General features: G+C 48.8%; 1 protein-coding gene across 1 annotated transcript; it reads right to left on the reverse strand.

Moving 5' to 3' along the window:
* Positions 1–3,662: 3,662 nt before the first annotated feature.
* Positions 3,663–17,348, reverse strand: INHBA (inhibin subunit beta A). The gene is made up of 3 exons (XM_026006651.2): positions 17,266–17,348; positions 14,142–14,773; positions 3,663–4,728 (listed from the first exon to the last, which is right to left on the reverse strand). Exons 2-3 carry the CDS (start codon positions 14,527–14,529, stop codon positions 3,842–3,844), a joined length of 1,275 nt encoding a protein of 424 aa, XP_025862436.1. The 5' UTR covers positions 14,530–14,773; positions 17,266–17,348; the 3' UTR covers positions 3,663–3,841.
* Positions 17,349–17,810: the final 462 nt, after the last annotated feature.

Genomic DNA, 17,810 nt, shown 5'->3' on the forward strand with positions numbered 1-17,810 from the left:
CCCAGGAAATCATTTTTTCAAGTGAACATAATAATTTGAATCTAAGCTTAATACAACTGAGGCATTTGTGTTCTCTGTTTTTTAGAGTTACTTCTTGAGGTCCAATCCTGCGGGGGTGAAAAACAAAATTCATTTGCTCTTCCTTAGAGGAGAATGCAGGCATTCTCCTTGAAAACAAAGTGTGGAATCAATCTTAAATATCTATGAAATTGATTGGTCTTCAGGGACAAGAAAATCCCAACTCAGTGTGCTGGAACTTGCCATGCTTTTTTTTTTTTTTTTTTTTAAATAAAGATAAAGAAAGAAAGAAAGAACCCAAACTACCAAATAATTATCATTCTTAAAAAATACTTTTCAGAGCTTCTAAGATTGATATGAGTAGATTTTTAAGAGCCTAGAGATTAGCCCTAGAGAAAGAGCAGAGAGATGCTAAGATCAGATAGAGCCACCCTGTTTTAAGGAAAACCTACTATGAAGAGCCAATATCGTAGAATTTAAAAGCTTTTTCTTTTGGCTTCATGCTGCTACATGAAAAGTGTGGTTGTTTACAAGCCTGCGTATCTTCCAAGATTATTAAAGATAGCAGCAATTTCTAATTCTGTTTCAAGGCCACATAAATGTAATGAAATAATGTCAAAGATTGGAGATGCTCAATAACCCAATCATTTAATCTCAACTAACACATCCCATTCAAATATTGTCACGTGGGATTTCATTTTGCTCTGCTTACAATTACTATGGCCACTAACCAAACTCCATCTCACCCCCCACTGTGTCCAGCACTCTTTTAAAGGGCTTAAAAAGATGGTGCACACACTTGAGATGAATGGGAGCCACCAACAGGCAGCTGTCTTTGAGCAACCTGCTTTCCCCACTGCTCTGACCATCTCTGCTAGTGCCCTGTGCACTAGGACTTGGTTCTCCACGCTATCTTTGCGGGTTCCATTATTAGTGCCACTACCACATAAGAGGCAGTCTGAAAGGCCCTCTAAATTTTTCATGCAAATTTGTAAAGCTGAACATCCCCATCCCCCTCGCCTTGAAACTTTCCTCGCGGTGCCAACCTTGCCAACCTCAACAATCTCCCGGCCAACGGTTAAGAGTGAGGAAGCAAGTACCAACTTTGCATGCTCTCCCTCTTACAATTAATTAGAGTCCACTCCCTTGTAGTACATGTTGTATTTCTGCATAAGAAAGGGCGGACTTCGAGATGTAGTTAAGTATATCTACCCAGTAATAACATTAAAATAATTTGCCTACATACAGCCTAGTGTTCTAGGACACCAATTTAGTATATATATCTCAAGAAGAGCTAAACCACCTTTAGGAGCATTTGGTTTCTCACTATTTTATTTTCCTACCATTAATCTTTTTAAATCTATGAATTGACAGAGGGCTGAAAGCTCCCGTATTTTACAAAATACTAACGAATGCAATTTTTCCAAATTATTAGTATTTTTTTTTCAATTTTTGCAAACTACAAACAAGTCAGTAAAAATAAGGCTCTGTATTTTTAAAAGCATTTAAGTGAATAACTTATTAGCTATTCTAGGCAAGCTAAATACTGTGGAATAAATTAGTAGAAATTTAGCTTTAAGCATGTACTTTGATATTTATAAAATGAAGTGTGTTTTTTTTTCTTTTCTGCATCTGAGTCAATACATACAAACTTATATATCAGAAGTTTGGGCTGTAAATTAAAACATTAGGGATTTTTACCATTGCTGCCACCCTGCTGTTCTCTCCCTTCTTCCCAATCTCTCAAGACTTTTCTCCAAGTTATTTATCTTTTAGCTAGTGACAACAACATAATTTAGCCCAGCAAGTAAGATTTCTCACACTTAGGCCTTAATCACAAAAAATAAAAAAATAAAAAAAAAAATAAAAATACCCAACTCTTCTTCTGGCCTAAAGATTAGGTTTTTTTCTTTCTGAAAAAGCTTTCTGATTTAAGATTGATTCCAATGGAAAATAAATAAAAGTCAAAAGTCGTGCACGCAAAAAAAAAATCAGCCTAGAACCTTGAAGAACATGAGTTTCCTGTTTCCCCTGCAGGGAATACCTGGTGGGATGGAGGTGAGGGGCAAGAAAGGGAGGGTGCTGGATCCCTGCACAACAAAAGAGGGTCTTGCTCAATATTCACTGGAGTTTCCAGGCTTCTTCCCATCCACATTTTTTGAAATGTGCCCACCTAGTTCAGAGGAAAAGCAAAAACTATAGCCTATCCTTCTTAAAAATACTGTGTTTTGCACACAAACATTCATTGCTTTAAGAACATTACAAAATGACAGCCTGACGTGCTTAAAATGTGCATGGGCATGATGCGATCCATGTATATATACACACAGGTATGCATATGCACGAGCGACGTCCATATACACACACAAGCATGTAGTGTTCCATGACAGCCGACAGTGTACAACTACTGTACATCCAGTATGAAATGGCCCGTTTCATGGATGTCAAAGGAGTCAAAAACCAAACTTCTCAGGTCTTCGAGGCCTGAACACAATCCACCCTACTCTGCCTTGAATCCCAACCCCTGACTCACTGATGGTGAATGATACCAACCACAGACAGACTGTTTAAAGGCTCACACAAATGTCTTTGGTGTATGTGTCTATTTTTTAAGGTACAAAATAATAATAATAATTATAATTATAATAATAAAAATAGCTATTTTGTGTGCTGTAGCAGTTCTTTTATAGCTCACATTAAGTGCAGCTCTTAACCCCCCCACCCCCACCCAAAGAAAATACTTGTTAAATAAGGATTAGACAGGTCAAACACCATTGTAGTGCAAATAGTAAACGATAAAAAAAAAAACAACATTTACAAAATATAGAAATGTTTGGATCCAACAGATGGACAAACATATTCCTTTCAAGTATCTCTCCTTGAAGAAAATAAAAATTAATCAGGTTACTTCCAATACAAAAAAGTCTCTCATTTTGTTCTCTCTCAGGTAAACAGTTTCAAACCTATTAGGTTGCATAGTACTAAGATCATAAGCACCTTAACGAAATGTAACTTGGTATTCTTTGTTCCTTGATTTTTCTCTCTTCCCATTCTTGTTCTCAAAATTTTTTTTTTTTTTAAGGTTGGTTTTTGTTTCGTTTTGCTCTGTTGCAAAACTGGTGCAGAAAAAAGAAGTGTGACCGCCTGCACACTATTGTTCTCTTACCAGTACATGTATGCATGTGTCGTGTGGAAATGCCTCTGTGTGCGGATGTGTGTGTGTGTGTGTGTCTGTGTGCGTGTGTGCACGGGCTGATATACACAGAGAGAGGGTCACACAGACATACCTTACAACCTGGGTAACTGGGTGGGAAAGCGCCTGTAACCGGCTCTTTCGGACTCATGGCTTTCTAGATGCTATTTGGGTTGTGCCAGCCCACATGACTGCAGACTAGACAAGTTGACCTCGAGGCTCACACTGAAAGGGGATTGAAAAGGAGGGGACAATACTCCCGCGTAAGCGACGGATGTCATCACCTCGATATCAGAAGAAATGAAGGGTGTGCCGCTCTCCTCTCCCTCCCAATTCCTATCTCGTCCTCTGCTCCATCTCTGAGCCCTGGCTAAGGAATTTCGCCACATCTTCCTTCATCTGTTTCAGGTTTTGCTTTTTAGTTTATTTATTTTTTTTCTTAATCTCTATCTTTTTCTCCTGCTTGTTTAACTCAGAAACCTTAAACATTTCTTCTTATTTTTTTTGTTGTTGTTTTGTTTTTTGTTTTTGTTTGTTTGTTTTGTTTTTGTTTTTTGTTTTTTGTTTTGCCACCGTCTCTTCTCTGGACAACTCCGGCTCCTGTCCCCCCACCCCTGGGCCGGGGGCGCTCTATGAGCACCCGCACTCCTCCACGATCATGTTCTGAATGTCCTTTTTGATGATGTTTTGCCCATCATCGTAGTACAGCATGGACATTGGTCTCAGCTTGGTGGGCACACAGCACGACTTGAGGTTGGTGAAGGGGCTGTGACCCCGCAGGCGGTAGTGGTTGATGACGGTCGAGTGAAAGGAGAGCGAGGACCCCGACGTGCCTGCTATGTGGCTCGGGCACCCACCCTCGCAGTAGTTGGCGTGATAGCCGGAGGGGGCGATGATCCAGTCGTTCCAGCCAATGTCCTTGAAGCTCACAAAGAACTGTTTCTTACAGCAGATGTTGACCTTGCCATCACACTCCAGGCCCCGCCGCCGCCGCCGATGAGGGTGGTCTTCAGACTGGCGGGCCTGCAGCATGAGGAAAGGTCTGTGGGACTGCTCCTTGTCCTCGTCCCCCCCGGCCCCTGCGTCTCCTCCGTCCTTCTTCTTCCCTTCCCCCTCCTCCTCCTTCTTCTTCTTCTTGCCCAGGAGCACCAGGCTGGCGCCCGTCTCGTGGCACTGCTCGCAGGCAATCCGAACGTCCAGGGAGCTCCTGCCCTGGTCCAGCAAGCGCTGGATGCTGCTGGAGACAGGGAAGATGTGCCAGGTGCTCTTCCGGGCGTCCACCACCTTTTCAGAAATCAACACCTCGTTCCTCTCCTCCGGGAAGCCCATGTCCTCGGCCTCCTCCCCCGCATCCAAGCTGCCCTGGGGGTGCTTCTGCAAGAGCCGGATGGTGACTTTGGTCCTGGTCCTGTTGGCCTTGGGGACTTTGAGGAAGAGCCAGACCTCTGCACGCTCCACCACCGACAGGTCACTGCCTTCTTTGGAAATCTCAAAGTGCAGCGTTTTCCTGGCTGTGCCTGCAGACGAAACACAGCACAAGAGAGAGCAGGGACACTCGTTAGTTGTGCTGGGGGGTCACCACTCACTCATTTCGGGCGAGCGTGGCACCTCTGCCACCGTCTCCAGCAGGGGCAGCGAGTCACGGCCCACCGGCCACCAGGAGGGTTTTGACAGTTGGAAATGGCTGAAGGGAAAGAGCATTTTGTGACACGGGAAACTTATAGGACATTCACACGCCAGTGCCCATAAATGAGGCTTCCTGGGACCACAGCTAGGCTCACTTCTTTGCGGGCTGTCTGTGGCTGGCTTCTGTGCCACATCGCGGAGTCGGGCAGACCCAACAGGGACTGGCCCACAGAGCAGAGCTTAAAATATTTGTTCTCCGGCCCTTTCCAGAGCAAGTCTGTCAACGCCTGGCTGGAGAGAGAAGAGAGCCTGAGATCTGTCCGTGTCCGGAAGCCTGGGGGCTCTGCGTCTGTGCGCTAACTGTTTAATCTCAGTTTCATCTTCTACGAGATGGGGATGACGTAGTGACATTTGACCCATCATGCGGCGGGCTTGGCATAGCACGGAGGAAGGCGCACTGCGAGCCCTGGCGAGCTGCGGAAGCCCAGCTCTGCCCACAGAAATGCACGGACACCCCCCATGTAAGTGAGCGTGGCGGGTGCCACCCAGCTAGCCCTGGCCACACCCTGCCCCACCCCTCCATCGTTTCTTTCCTGGGTCACCACCACAGCCCTTCCCCACATCTGCCCCCCACACCCCCCAGCATGGAGCCAGGCCCCTCTGCAATCATTGCAGCAGGTATACACAGAAAGTTCCCAGGGCTCTGGGCTCCACCTCAGCTGCTTCGCCTTCAACTCCAACCCCCTTTCAGTGCCCGGTCCTGGGTGGCTCAGCCACTCCTGTTCGTTCAAGGTCAGGAGCATCCCGTACGCTGTCTCAGCCCCAGCCGGTGACCGCTGCCTAGAACCCTCCTGCTCCCCACACCTCATCATCAGTGGCTGCCCTGGGGAAGGGTTGGGTTTTCAGATGAGACCACATCACTCCCCTGCCCCACCACCCCCTCTGGCCAATGTCTGATTTAGGATGTCCCAGGTCAGAGAGTCTCTCTCTCTCTCTCTCACAGTCAGGGCCCGGGCACTTCCCAGGAGGTAGGCAAGCGCATCTTCAGCATGGAGTTATATCAGATTAGGAGATCCACCTCCTCCTGCCGCGTCCCCCGTTTCTGCCTGCTTCCTTTCTGAATGCAGCTCTAATGAGCCCCAATTACAGCAACTGCTACTAACAGCGAGGAAATCCCCACACTGGCGAGGCAGTTGGATTCAGAGACCATTCAGCTCTTGCCTAATTTAAACCGTTCCCTCCTCTTTCCGCAAGCACCTGTATGTCTCCGCACGCAACTACGTCTACTCTCGGGAGCAGGTGTCCAGACGAGAATTCTCTGCCTGAGCAAACCTTCCCCCTTATTTGCACTTCTACCACTTGGTGGTCCACGGAACACGCCCCCTCTGCCTGACGGCCTCCTGCGTGCACCTGCTCCCAACCGTCCGCCGTCCGCCGTGCATCTCGGACCCGAATCTGAGGACAGGGTTGGAGGAGTTCATCTTAGAACTCGCAACTCCCTAGGAGGGTCTCCCTGCCTGGATTTCTATAGCTAACGGAAATCCAGCCATACTTATCACTCTCAGCCCTGAGATGTTTACGGTACTATAAATTTTCGGCACAGTTTCAAGTTCTCTGCAGCAGAAGGCAGGCTTTTCTGTGCATTGCGCACTGTAGATTCTGTTCTTAATTTAACACACTCTGCACACTGCGATTCTGATAGTGGTAAATTCGCTGAGGCCGGGGCCAGGAAGGGCTACATATGTATACAAAAGATTCTCCGGCATCTCGGTATAACGTTGCTAGCACGCTGGCCACGATGATGGGGGTGCGGGGGGTGGGGGGCGGGGGTCCTCTGCCTAGGGCCTTGGGTCTCTGGCAGGAGTTGAAATGAATAATAAAGCTAGGTTTACGATTAGATCACCAGAGTCGACAGCAGTTAGAAGAAGGGAAGACTGTCTTTTTCTTTCTTTCTTTCTTTTTTTTTTTTTTTTCCAGGGGGCATGATTTCTTTTCAAAATGTGAACGCAGTATTCCCCTTGGCTGAAAACTGGTGGGTTCTCTGTTGCTGTCTGTTTTTTGGGGGGAAAGCAAAAGAGAAGATTCCAGGAAGGAGAGCTTAATGATTTAAATTTGAAAAGACAATCAGCAGCGGATCCGAAGTGGTAGGGTCCTTCAGAAGGCCCCCAAGGCCCTGGAGCCGCTCCCCCCCCAGGAGGAGTGGGCAGCCCCCCTCCAGGGCAGGCACCCCCACCCTGCCCCCCTAGAATCCTAACAAGCTACCTGCTGTTCTCCCTTCTGCCTCTACGCAGGCCAGCTCCTGAAACCCTAAACTGTGCTGGGTGCCACTGGAAAGACAGAGAGATAGTAGCTGCTAAATTAGAGAAGCCAGAGGGCACCAGGTTGTGTTTTGTTTTTCTAGGAAAGAGTGTGAAACTGGAGAATCCGACTCGTCCTCGTCCTCGGGATGGGAAAGCTCTCTGGGTTTCAGGTAACCCATTCCCACAGGCTCCACTGCTCTGCTTTTACCAGGCTCGACAGGAGGGGCCGGGGTGAAGGTAGATAGATGGTCCTCGGGTAAAGACAGAGGGTCCAGGTGGCAGTGCGGAACCAGCATCCCTCGGACTTTCCATGAATAGAGTCCGGAGAAGTCCATAGATGCTGGGGGGTGGGGTGAGGGTGGGGGGCCAGGGGGTGCTAATTGGCTGACTTGACAGGAGGAGCCAGAGCACATGCAAATTGCCTTTTGTAGGGCCAGGGGGGCTGAGGTCCCTGGTTTTCCAGCAACAGCCCACAGGACAGCCCCTCGTTCCACAAGAGCAGGTTTCTAAGGCATGATATAGCCCCACCCCTTCTTCACAGGCAGCTGTACTTGGAAGCAAATGATTTAGTGTTCCTGGGAGAGGATCGTACAAAGAGAGTACTCATTAGAGGGGGCTCAATCTGTCAGGTGCTGTTATATTAGGATCAGAGAGGCATCATAAAATGACTTTCAACCTGGTCCTGGCTGATAATTAACTGTACGGCATCGCCTGCGTACTGGGGAGAGGCACAGCGCTGATTTATGCACTGGTTTAATGATCTGAGCTCGAAAGACTGTTCCCTGCATTCGCATCCACTGCCTGTGTGCTGTATCTCTCCCCCATATTTCTGACATTTGGATTTTCCCCCTACTAATTGACATGCCTGTCGCCTCCTTCTCCTGGTGTCCATTTCTGGAACTGCTATTTGTATATTGCATGATATTTTATCAGGGAAAAAAAATAAAACAGATCCAATTCCATGAAAATGCTGTTGCCATAATGCTCAGGAGAACAGGGGGAAGAGAGAGATGCAAGTCTTCCTAATGTCTACCTTACATGCAGGTACATTTTAAAAGTTCTATTGTATTTGACTTATTAAGCAGTGCAATATATATATATATATTTTTTTTTTCTCTTTTACATTTTTAGCTTTCATTGCAGAAGGGGGTGGAGAGAATGAGACAGCTAGAAGCTGAGATGATTAATATTTATCAGGGCTGCAGGTTTCAGAAAAGCTATTACGACCCTCAAGTTTCTTAGGTGTGCAAAATATACCTAGTCACCCGATTATGTTCCCTTTATCTGCATTTTACCTAAGAGAGATTGTTATACTGCAGGGATGCTTTCAGGATGCTCCAGTCTTCAAATCCCTACGCGTGACAGTTTGAAAAATGGAAGGAGGGTGCCTGAGGCTGAGATGTTTGGGATCAATTACTAATCAGTCTCGGGTCTGACTTAACTATCTCCTGCCTCAAATCCTGAAATGGAAGCCTTCCCACAATGCTTTGTGAACAGGTACAGCCTTAGCAGCGTATACAGGTGCGCACTGGGTTCCTGCATCAGCACCTACCTGCCCAGATAGAGCCGCTGGCGTTGCTAACCTTTCATTACCTACTCTCTGATAATATTCTTTTCATCCTCTGTGCTATTTTTTCCCTCCAGAGGCTCGTGAGCAAGGCTTGTATCACAGCCTGCTCTGCCTGAGTAATTCACTAAGAAAGTCCCACGCAAACCCATGTGGGTGATAATATCTCATCACTGAAACCTCTATGAGGTCGGTGGACAAATCGAAAGGGAGAGAGAAAGGTGTATTAAAAAAAAAAAAAAAACGAGGAGGAGGAGGAGGAAGGACAAAGATCACACCTTCCAGTTGCTGGGCAAGGGGGGTGGGGGCTTTGGGCAGAAGGAGGGCCGCAACCTGGAGGGAAGAATAACCCGAAAAAGCACCTTTTCCCTTTGCTTTCAGGATTTTTCAAATGTTTTTAATAACTCCATCAGGAAAGCAGGCCTGCCAAGGGTTAAGCAAGCAAGCCCCTCGTTCTTCCCCTCCCCCCATACCAGGACTCAAAATTCTGCTCTTCCTCAAGCCCTGCACCTCGGATCTGTGGGCGTAGGAACATTTCCAACGAAATAAGCAACACACACACACACACACACACACACACACGCATGCATCACGCACACGCACGCACACGCAGTGTTTCATTTATGTTCTGTTTTGTTTTCCTCACCAGGGTCCTGCCTAAAGTATGCTGCCCTCATACATAGGGGTAATGATTATGTCTCTACCGTGAATGTGGAAAATCTCGTTGTTTACAGAGGATTTTAACTCGCCATGGGGGAGAAAGCCTTGCTGTAAAATGTGGCCGTTACTTTTAATTTTCCATTCTGCCCCCGATTCCGCTGTGCCTAGCTCTGGTATCATCGGGGGGTGTGGGCGTCCAGGCTACCAGGCCACCAGGCCGGCCTGTGTGTTCTCGGAAGCACTAGCTTTGCATTTGGACTGTTTCCAGTGGTTTGTGCAGAAGGCAGCAAGTGAGGTCTTACAGGGTATGCCTCCCTTAACCTGCAGCCGAGGGTTTTGCCTGGAGGAGAACTATAGCTTTGGTCATAAATTATCTGGTTGATTTTGTTAGCCTTGGTATTTTTTTTCCCCCCTTAGGATCTGCTATTGAATTGTAAATGCTCAACCACATTCGGGTGTCTTCCATTTCAATGGTGATGAAATAGAGAGAGAGAGAGAGAGAGAGAGGCAGGGGGGGGGTAGTTTCCGCAAAGAAGGAGAGAAAATTCTTAAGATCCAGCCCACAGAAATTTCAGAGACTTCCTCCAAAGTTCCTGAGAACTTTTACACTTTGGATTCTGGATTTAGGGACCGGTGGAGCAGGAGACATTCTGATCTACAGCTCATGCTCCAGGATAGTTTAGCAGAAGAGGGGCCAAGACAAATACGTGTTTTCACTAAAAGCGCCGGGGAAGGTAGGACTCCCAGTTCTCCAAATATGAAAGCTGACTTTCTGCCCTCCGAGGGCTCCCCCCACCCCGCCCCAACTCCGACCCACCTACGTCACAGGCCCAAACCACTAGGCATCTCGCTTCTTGTCTCGCCTCCACCATTTGGCTCCAGCCTCAGCTCAGAAACAAACGCATCCCCCGAAGCTGCACCCAAGTCCTCACAAGGCGTTCAGCAAACAGCCCTTTCCTCCCTGTTGGAAGTCACTTGTCATTTGTCGCTGGTGAAAAGCGTTGATAAGCCAGGCAGACCAGGCAACAAAATGAGGGAAGATGGAAGGCGTTTTGGTAAAAGCCCAGGCAGCCAGCCGTCTTAGGGAGAGATGTGTGAGCAGATCAGTGCTGCTGATGATTCATGGTCACATTTCTCCACGCTCTGCTTTGTTTTGCTTCTGAAATGTATCATTCCTCTGTCTTCCATAGAGCTCCGGAATGTTCATATGTAATCCCTAGAATTCCCATTTCCTTTCCTCTGTCTCCTTTACTGGGTCACAGGTAGTCGTGATTCTCTCATCCCATAAAATCCTAACTTTCTCCTGGAGCTGGAGAGGGGGGGGGGCACTGATAATCACCAGGATCTGGGCGCTTACAGATTGGGGCTTCCAGGAGGTGAAATTGCCTTTCCCTAGATTGACTGCTAAGGAGCAAAAGTCTTTGGAATGCGCCCTCTTGTGGCCACTCATCTCTCCTTCTTCGGAGAAGAAAGCCTGTAACCCCTAAAGGCGCCCTTCAGTGAGGGAGAAGTCTCAGGAAGGGTCCCTAGGCTGGCACACGGGCTTGGTGGGAGTCGACTCCCCCCTGAGAGGGCTTTCTTGGGCTGGGGAAGACGGATCGTCATCCAAGCAAGCCTCCCTAGACCTCTGTTGGGGAAGTATTTCTAATTCAACTCGCCTGTAACTGGAACCCTCCAAGAGGGGGACATTTCCATGTTACTTTCAACAACACCTGGGCTCAGTGAGCATTTCCCACTTCTTGGCGCTTCCCTTGTCTTTCTGTCCCTATCCGATCCTCACCAAGCGCTATCAATCCGCTAGGCTGATTGCCATGATCGGCGTGTAAATCTGGCAGCCTATGGAGACTCAGTGAGGTGCTGTTAGTGGACACTGACCCTATATCGTCACAGATCACAGGAAGATGAAATAGGATACAGCCAGTCCAGAAGGCCACGGATTTCACTGACAATTATAGAGAGAGCTGACCTGACCCTACCCATCCCTTCTTCTTTTCCTTTCCGGTCTTAAGGGAAACACTGCGGCATCCCATGCCAGCCGGCCAAAGAATGGAGTGATCTTGGTGAGCTATCTGGGGTGACATGCGTTAAAAAAAATAATTTTTATTTGTTGGAATAAATTTCAGAGAGCCCGAGAGCAGCTCTCCGCCACTTAGTTGGGAACAACTCATAGCAGCCTTACAAGGATGGGGCGCTCTCCACTGAGCCCCAATGGGACAAACTCAGTTCCTAAGAGTCCTAGACACTTGAGCTGTTTTGCGGTCCCTCAACTGCTAGGCCGTGTCGTGGCTTTATTTAACCACCAAGAAGGGTGGAGGCAAAAATTATACACGAATCCCCCCAGCTGAGGGATCTTAAGGTTGAAAGATACATCTGTGGGTATGGGTCGGTGGCACGGGCATCAGGGACACTAACCGGGTTCCGTGCCGTACAAAATAGTTTACAAAGGAACGACAAATGACTCTCCTTTGCTACTCCCCCAATTCTTACATTTGACATAGTTTGGATATTCCGAAGGTTGAATTAGTCCAAAAGCAACACGACATTTCTGTACGTTCAGTGGATGAAGCTGTTTCCTAGTTAGCAGAATCAGCAACAAAACACTCATCTGGAGTACCACTTGGAGGAGCAGGTTGTCCATACAGCAATCATTAATTCCGCGAAATCATAGTAAATCAACTTGAAGTTGAGGTGTGGAAACTTCTCAGATGAGGAAAATAAGTAGGGGTCGTAAACATTTTCTGTGACTCCCGCAGCTCATCCAAAGTCAAGTTGTAAACTCAACCAGGAGGAGTTTTCCATTACAAGCCTTAAACTGGAGTCAGCGTGTGAGTCAAATGAATCAACCTTTGAAAAAAGTATCTCCATGTCTTTTAAACTAAACACCTAACAGGAAAGTTAGAAAAAAAAAAATGACAAGAGTTCATAGAAAAGAGAAAAAGACTGCCACTGAGATGAAGGCCATAAGTAAGAAAGAATGTAAAAGGTCAAATTCTTTCTCTGCAGAACCTCTCAAGGCCAAGAGCGTGATTTGCTAGACAAGTCAGCGAAGTCAGAAAGAGAGGCTGTTGCTAGAGCATCAGGTGTATATTAAAAGTGGTCAGAGGCATGGGTACACTTAGTCATCTGACGCGGGGAAAGCCATTGAGTAGGACCTGCAATTAAGGCCATCATGTGGGGTGACTGGTTTATGAAAACCTCCAGGGTCCCTTTGTGCCAGCACAGGGAGCAGACCTGTAGACCCCGGGAATCCATTCCCCTCCACTGGACTCAGTGTCAGTAAGCACCTTCCCTCCTACCTTGCCCCCCCAGGAAAGGTGAGCGGCCAACCTGACTCTGTCCCTCAGTAAGCTTCGAAAGATAAAGTCCTAACCCTCGTGCCCTTCGGGGGCTGCACCAAGAAAGAGCCTAGAGAAAGAAAGACCTTCTTTTACAAGAAGCTTCTGCTGAGGGACGGGGAGACACTGTCCTGCCAGGAGGCTCCTAGGACATCGGGGCTTCTCCTCCCAGGGGAGCCAGGAAGCCAGCAGGCTATCTGCTCCCCCAAAAGGATGCCCAGGTCTGGCAGGGTTTTCTTGAAAACAGAACATCTGAGTCAACAGGTTTTCAGGATTGGAAATTCTGAGTGTTGCCTTAATTGTTTATACTGCTGCGGCAAACTTTTAAACAGAAATGCTGGGAGTCCCTGCACATACTTTACTGGCCATATGCTCTACCAAACAAAACAATGGCATTCCTTTCAAATGGATTTGGCAAGGGGTACGATTCTTTAGGCTGGCATTACCATGAAAGTAACACAGTATTAACACATCTGTGCGCCGGGGCGTGCCCGGGCTAGCAGGCGTGCGAAGGGGCTGTGTCACCTAACTGTAAAAATAACCTGGCTCCCGGGCTGGGGCCACACTTGTGACAGGTATTTTTCTATTCAGCAACAGGTTAGCATGTTCCCGAGCCAATGATTAGAATCTATTAAAGTTCTTCCTCTTAAGGATTGAGTGAGAGTTCAGTGTAGTATCTGAGAGCACTTTGTCAAGGTTGCATTCCTTGGCAGGGAGCTCTTAGTAACTTTGCAGAGAACAAAACTCTTTTTTTTTTTTTTTTTTTTGTTCAGAGAGCAAAAGTCAGCGTTCCAAAAGTGACTGCTGGTTCAATGTCAGCTGTCCCCCCCCCCCCACCAAAGTCCCTCTTGACTGCCTCGAATGTGATGCTTGTGCTGTGCTGAGTTTCTAAAGGTAAAAAAAAAAAAAAAAAAAGACTGTCACCAGCACTAAGTAAGCCCTGCTTGTTGGTGTGGCCCCTGACTGGACTTTTAAAGGGAAGGTTTGTTTTAAGACAATGACTTCATCGGTGCCTGTTCCCACCCCGACCCCACACTCCGCGCGGCGTGCGCCCCCCCCCCACCCCAACTCACCCCATAAAACTTTGGATGCGGCCCGGAAGCCTCCTGGGCTCCCTGCCCCCAGCCCACCGCCCTGCGCCCCTGCACCCCCACCATGCCCGGGCTTCCCGCGGGGCTGCCGGGATGTGGTCTGCAGGGCCCGGCGGGCAGGGCGGGCAGGGCGCGGGAGCCTGGCGCACGCAGACCCGCCTGCAGCTCCTCCGCGGCCCCGAGGGCTCGGCCGGGTCGCGCTCCCCTGGGGGCCCGGGGAGGCCTCGCCCCCGCGCGCCCCCCGCGCGCCCCCCGCCCGTGCGCCCCCCGCGCGCCCCGTGCCCGTGCGCCCCCCCGGCCTCCCCGGCCTGGCGCGCGCTCCCCACGCCCGCGCCCCTTGCCCGCACCCACCTGATTCCGCGAACGTGATGATCTCCGAGGTCTGCTCCATGAGTTCATTCATTTCTGCCCTCCTGCCGATGTCATCCTCGATCTCCACGAACCCGTTCTCCCCGACTTTGCCTACGTGCAGCTTGCGGATCGCGTTCAGAAGCGCCGCCTTGGGCACCGGCTGGGTGACTTCGGGTCTCTTCTTCAAGTGCAGCATGTTGAGGATGTGCTTCTTGACGGCCTCCACCATCTCGGGCTGGGAGTTGGGGGCATCCCTGGGCAGGGCGGTGAGCGCGCAGGCCGGGCAGGCGGGGGCCGCGCCGGGCCCCTCGGGCCCCGGGGTCGGGGAGCTCCGCACTATAATCCAGCAACTCGCCACCAAGAATCCTCTGAGCCAGAGCAAGGGCATCCTGGCAGCAAAAGTTGTCGTGGTCGCCTTTTTTAAAAGGCCCTGCTTTGCCTCCCCCCTCACGCACAGGGTTGGTTTTTTTTTTTTTTTTTTTTTTGTGGTTTTTTTTTTTTTTTTCCTCCTCCTTCCTTCCTTCCTTTTCTTTCTTTTCTCTTTTTCTTTTTTCTTTTTTCTTTTTTTCTTTTCTTTCTTTCTTTCTTTCCTTTTTTTTTTTTTTTCTCCCTCCTCCTCTTCAGCAAATGCTCTGGAACAAGAACAAAAAGTTTTCTGGGAAGTTTTGTTTGCAGGTTCCCTCTCTGAATGCAGTCAGTGCTGTAGGTTTGTGGCTGTCAGGGAGGAGAGTTCTGACTGTCTCCGAGTAAGAGAGAAGGAGGGAGGGAGGGAGGGAGAGAGGGAGGGAGAGAGGGAGGGAGGGAGGGAGGGAGGGAGACACAGGGTGGGGGGGAGACAGAGACACACAGAGAGGATGGGAGGGAGAGAGACAGGGAGAGAGAGGAGAGGACCAGAGGGGGGAGAGGGAGAGGGAGAGAGAGGGAGGGAGAGACAGGGAGAGAGAGAGACAGGGAGAGGGAGAGAGAGGGGGAGAGAGAGAGAGGGAGAGAGGGACAGGGAGAGAGAGAGAGAGGAGAGAGAGGGAGAGAGAGGAGAGAGAGAACGATTGGTCCTAAGTGAGTGCGTGAATGGGCGAGGGAGGGAGTTTGTCTGCGAGTAGAGGCTGTGATTAGGAAGGGGAGGGACAGCCCTCTCCTGACAGGCTGCTTTCCTTCTGCTCACTGTTCCGCACACACCTCTCTTCCATAGCACCATTCTCGGGAGTTCTACTTTCCCTTCTGAAAGAAAGCCTCCGAATTTGGTTCTACTTCCCCCTTTTTCTTTTTTCTATTTCTTTCCTTTTTTTTTTTTTTTTTTTGCCTTCTCTGCCCAGTCCCCTTGCTTCCCCTTCTTCCTCTCTTGGAGGGGAAAGGCCCCCCACCCACCCACCCCCTGAAAGGCACCGTCCCAGCCTCCCGGGGTGCCTGGGTGGGATCGGTCTGCCCCCAGGGCCCTGCACCCCAGGGTGCAGGGGGACCCCCTCCGGGAGGCGGCCGCACAGGTGGCCGATCGGTGGTCCCCAGTCCGGGGTGGGGGGGAGCCCCCCCAGGGCACCCTTCCCCATTCATTCATATGTAAATGGTCAGGGTCGCTGGGGAGCCCCGGAGAACTTCGGTGGGGGGCATCTCAGACGCTCTGACTTTTCCCAACTGCCAACTGCAGCCGGGCAGCGAGCGATCCCCCGGTCCCCGGCACCAGGCGACCTGCTCCTGTCACCTGGACCCTCTCCCCCGCCGCCGCCCCCTCGGGCTGCACACAGCGCGCCCTGGCCGCTGACAGCCGCCCGCCCGGACCTCTGGGCAAACTGCACAGCTCCCCATGGCCTTTCCCACCTCGTCTGCCACCAACAAGCATGCCCCTGGGACGTGGATTCCCGGTCCCCTGGGAAAAGAGGCTCTAAAATATACTGGCAGCTTATTTCCTCTGCCCTGGGAGACTTCTCCAGCCTGCCCCCTGCCCCGTCCTGGGCCAGCCTGTCCGGGGACTGGCCCCCTGACGGCTCCTTTTTCCCCTCAAAGGACCAGCACAGATGAAATCATCATGGATTGCAGTGTTCACAGAAAAAGAAAAATGTGAATTTTTAAACAATGCCTCTCTGAGTTTTTTTTATTCTCCCCCCCCCCCACCCTTTTTTTTTTTCATTTTCTGTCTTATTGCTTTTATCATGCAGAAGTATCTTTAAGAGGTCCATCTGTTAAAGCTTTCCTTCTCTCTCGGTTTCTTTCCCACACATAAGCCCTCAGTTTCTGTAGATACAGTCAGCTTATATCTGACACCTAGTGTGTTCAGAGTATTATAGTTAAGCAATGTGCTCTGGGTGGAAAAAGTTAGTAAATACCATTACTACAAGCCTAGGATCCGAGGGCAAAGGGGGGAGGGTGAATAGATTGGGACATTGAGGTAAAATTACAGTTTGCAAAGACAGCACTGCTCTCCTGAATCTGACACGCTGTCCCCCTTTTGCAAAACAATTACTTTGCAAGACTTTCTCTGTTCCAAGCCATCTATCAGGCTTGGGATTTATCCTCCAGGAACATCAATTACTCTGCTCTTCTTCTTAAGACTTGGTCCACATTCCCTAAAGAGTCCCTTTTTTTTTTTTTTTTAGTGGGGGCTGGTGAAAGGCAATGGGGAGGGGGCATTTGCGCTCTAACCCCTTAATAAAACATCTCTGAAATACAAAACTTAACATAATCTCCTGCATTTTGGCGTCACATATACAGTACCCAAAGCATTTTGTAGTCCAATTAAATTTTACAAGAGAGACTGAAATAAAACTCAAAGTTTAATGACTCCCAGCCAGTCCAGAGTCCCAATAGTAGCATTTAGATAAGGGGAGCTTATCAATATTTGGATCCCCTCTGTCTGTGAGTGTGTGTGTGTTCCCTGGATTTACTGTTGGTGAATGTAACTCTCCAAAACAGCTTTCTCTGTGGCATATGTACTTGTGTATAAGTGCTGAATGGGTTGTAGAAACACGCAATCTATTTGCATGCTCTGCTATTAAAAGCTGTATTAACCTGCCTGAATAATATAAAAAGGCACAAATCCCAACGTGCATGGAAGTGCAGTGAGTAAATTCCTTCTAACCTTTCTGGCTATGAATGTGTCAAGACCTCCGAAGTAAGAGTTAAAAAGCATTACCTTTCCGGTCCTCTCTCTTTCACCAGCAGACTCTTGTATCATGTGGTAAGAGCTGTCTGAAGAGTTCCTCTTCATGTATTGGCACTCTGAAGTTTTATACTGTACTACTTATTTGCACACTCACACATTGGTACCACTCAAACAGAGGAGGGCTGGGGCTTTGTTGGGGATTGGTTAGAATCAGCATGACATCAGCAGATGACTGGTTTTTCCAGTGTGAGACATATTTCATAATTCATTATCTAATGGAAAGCCTTTCTTGGCTGCTGGGACACTACTTGGTGATCACTGAGCCAGTTAAACCTCTGACTGACTAGACTACCTTTTAGAAAAACACTGGAATTGAATAGCTCTATCTCCCTGAGTGTCCAGCTTCCAACTTTTACTGCTCGAGCACACACTTCTCATTATATTCAGGTTCAGTTTTATGTCTTCACATAAAACATCTGTTACTTCATGAAGTTGCCTCTATCTACAAAGTATTTTATTGTTTCTTACAGGGAAGAAAACTTGCAGGGCTCTTTATAGAGATTCTGACTTGCTTT

This window comes from Vulpes vulpes, chromosome 5, assembly GCF_048418805.1.
Source record: "Vulpes vulpes isolate BD-2025 chromosome 5, VulVul3, whole genome shotgun sequence".
NCBI classification, from domain to species: domain Eukaryota; kingdom Metazoa; phylum Chordata; class Mammalia; order Carnivora; family Canidae; genus Vulpes; species Vulpes vulpes.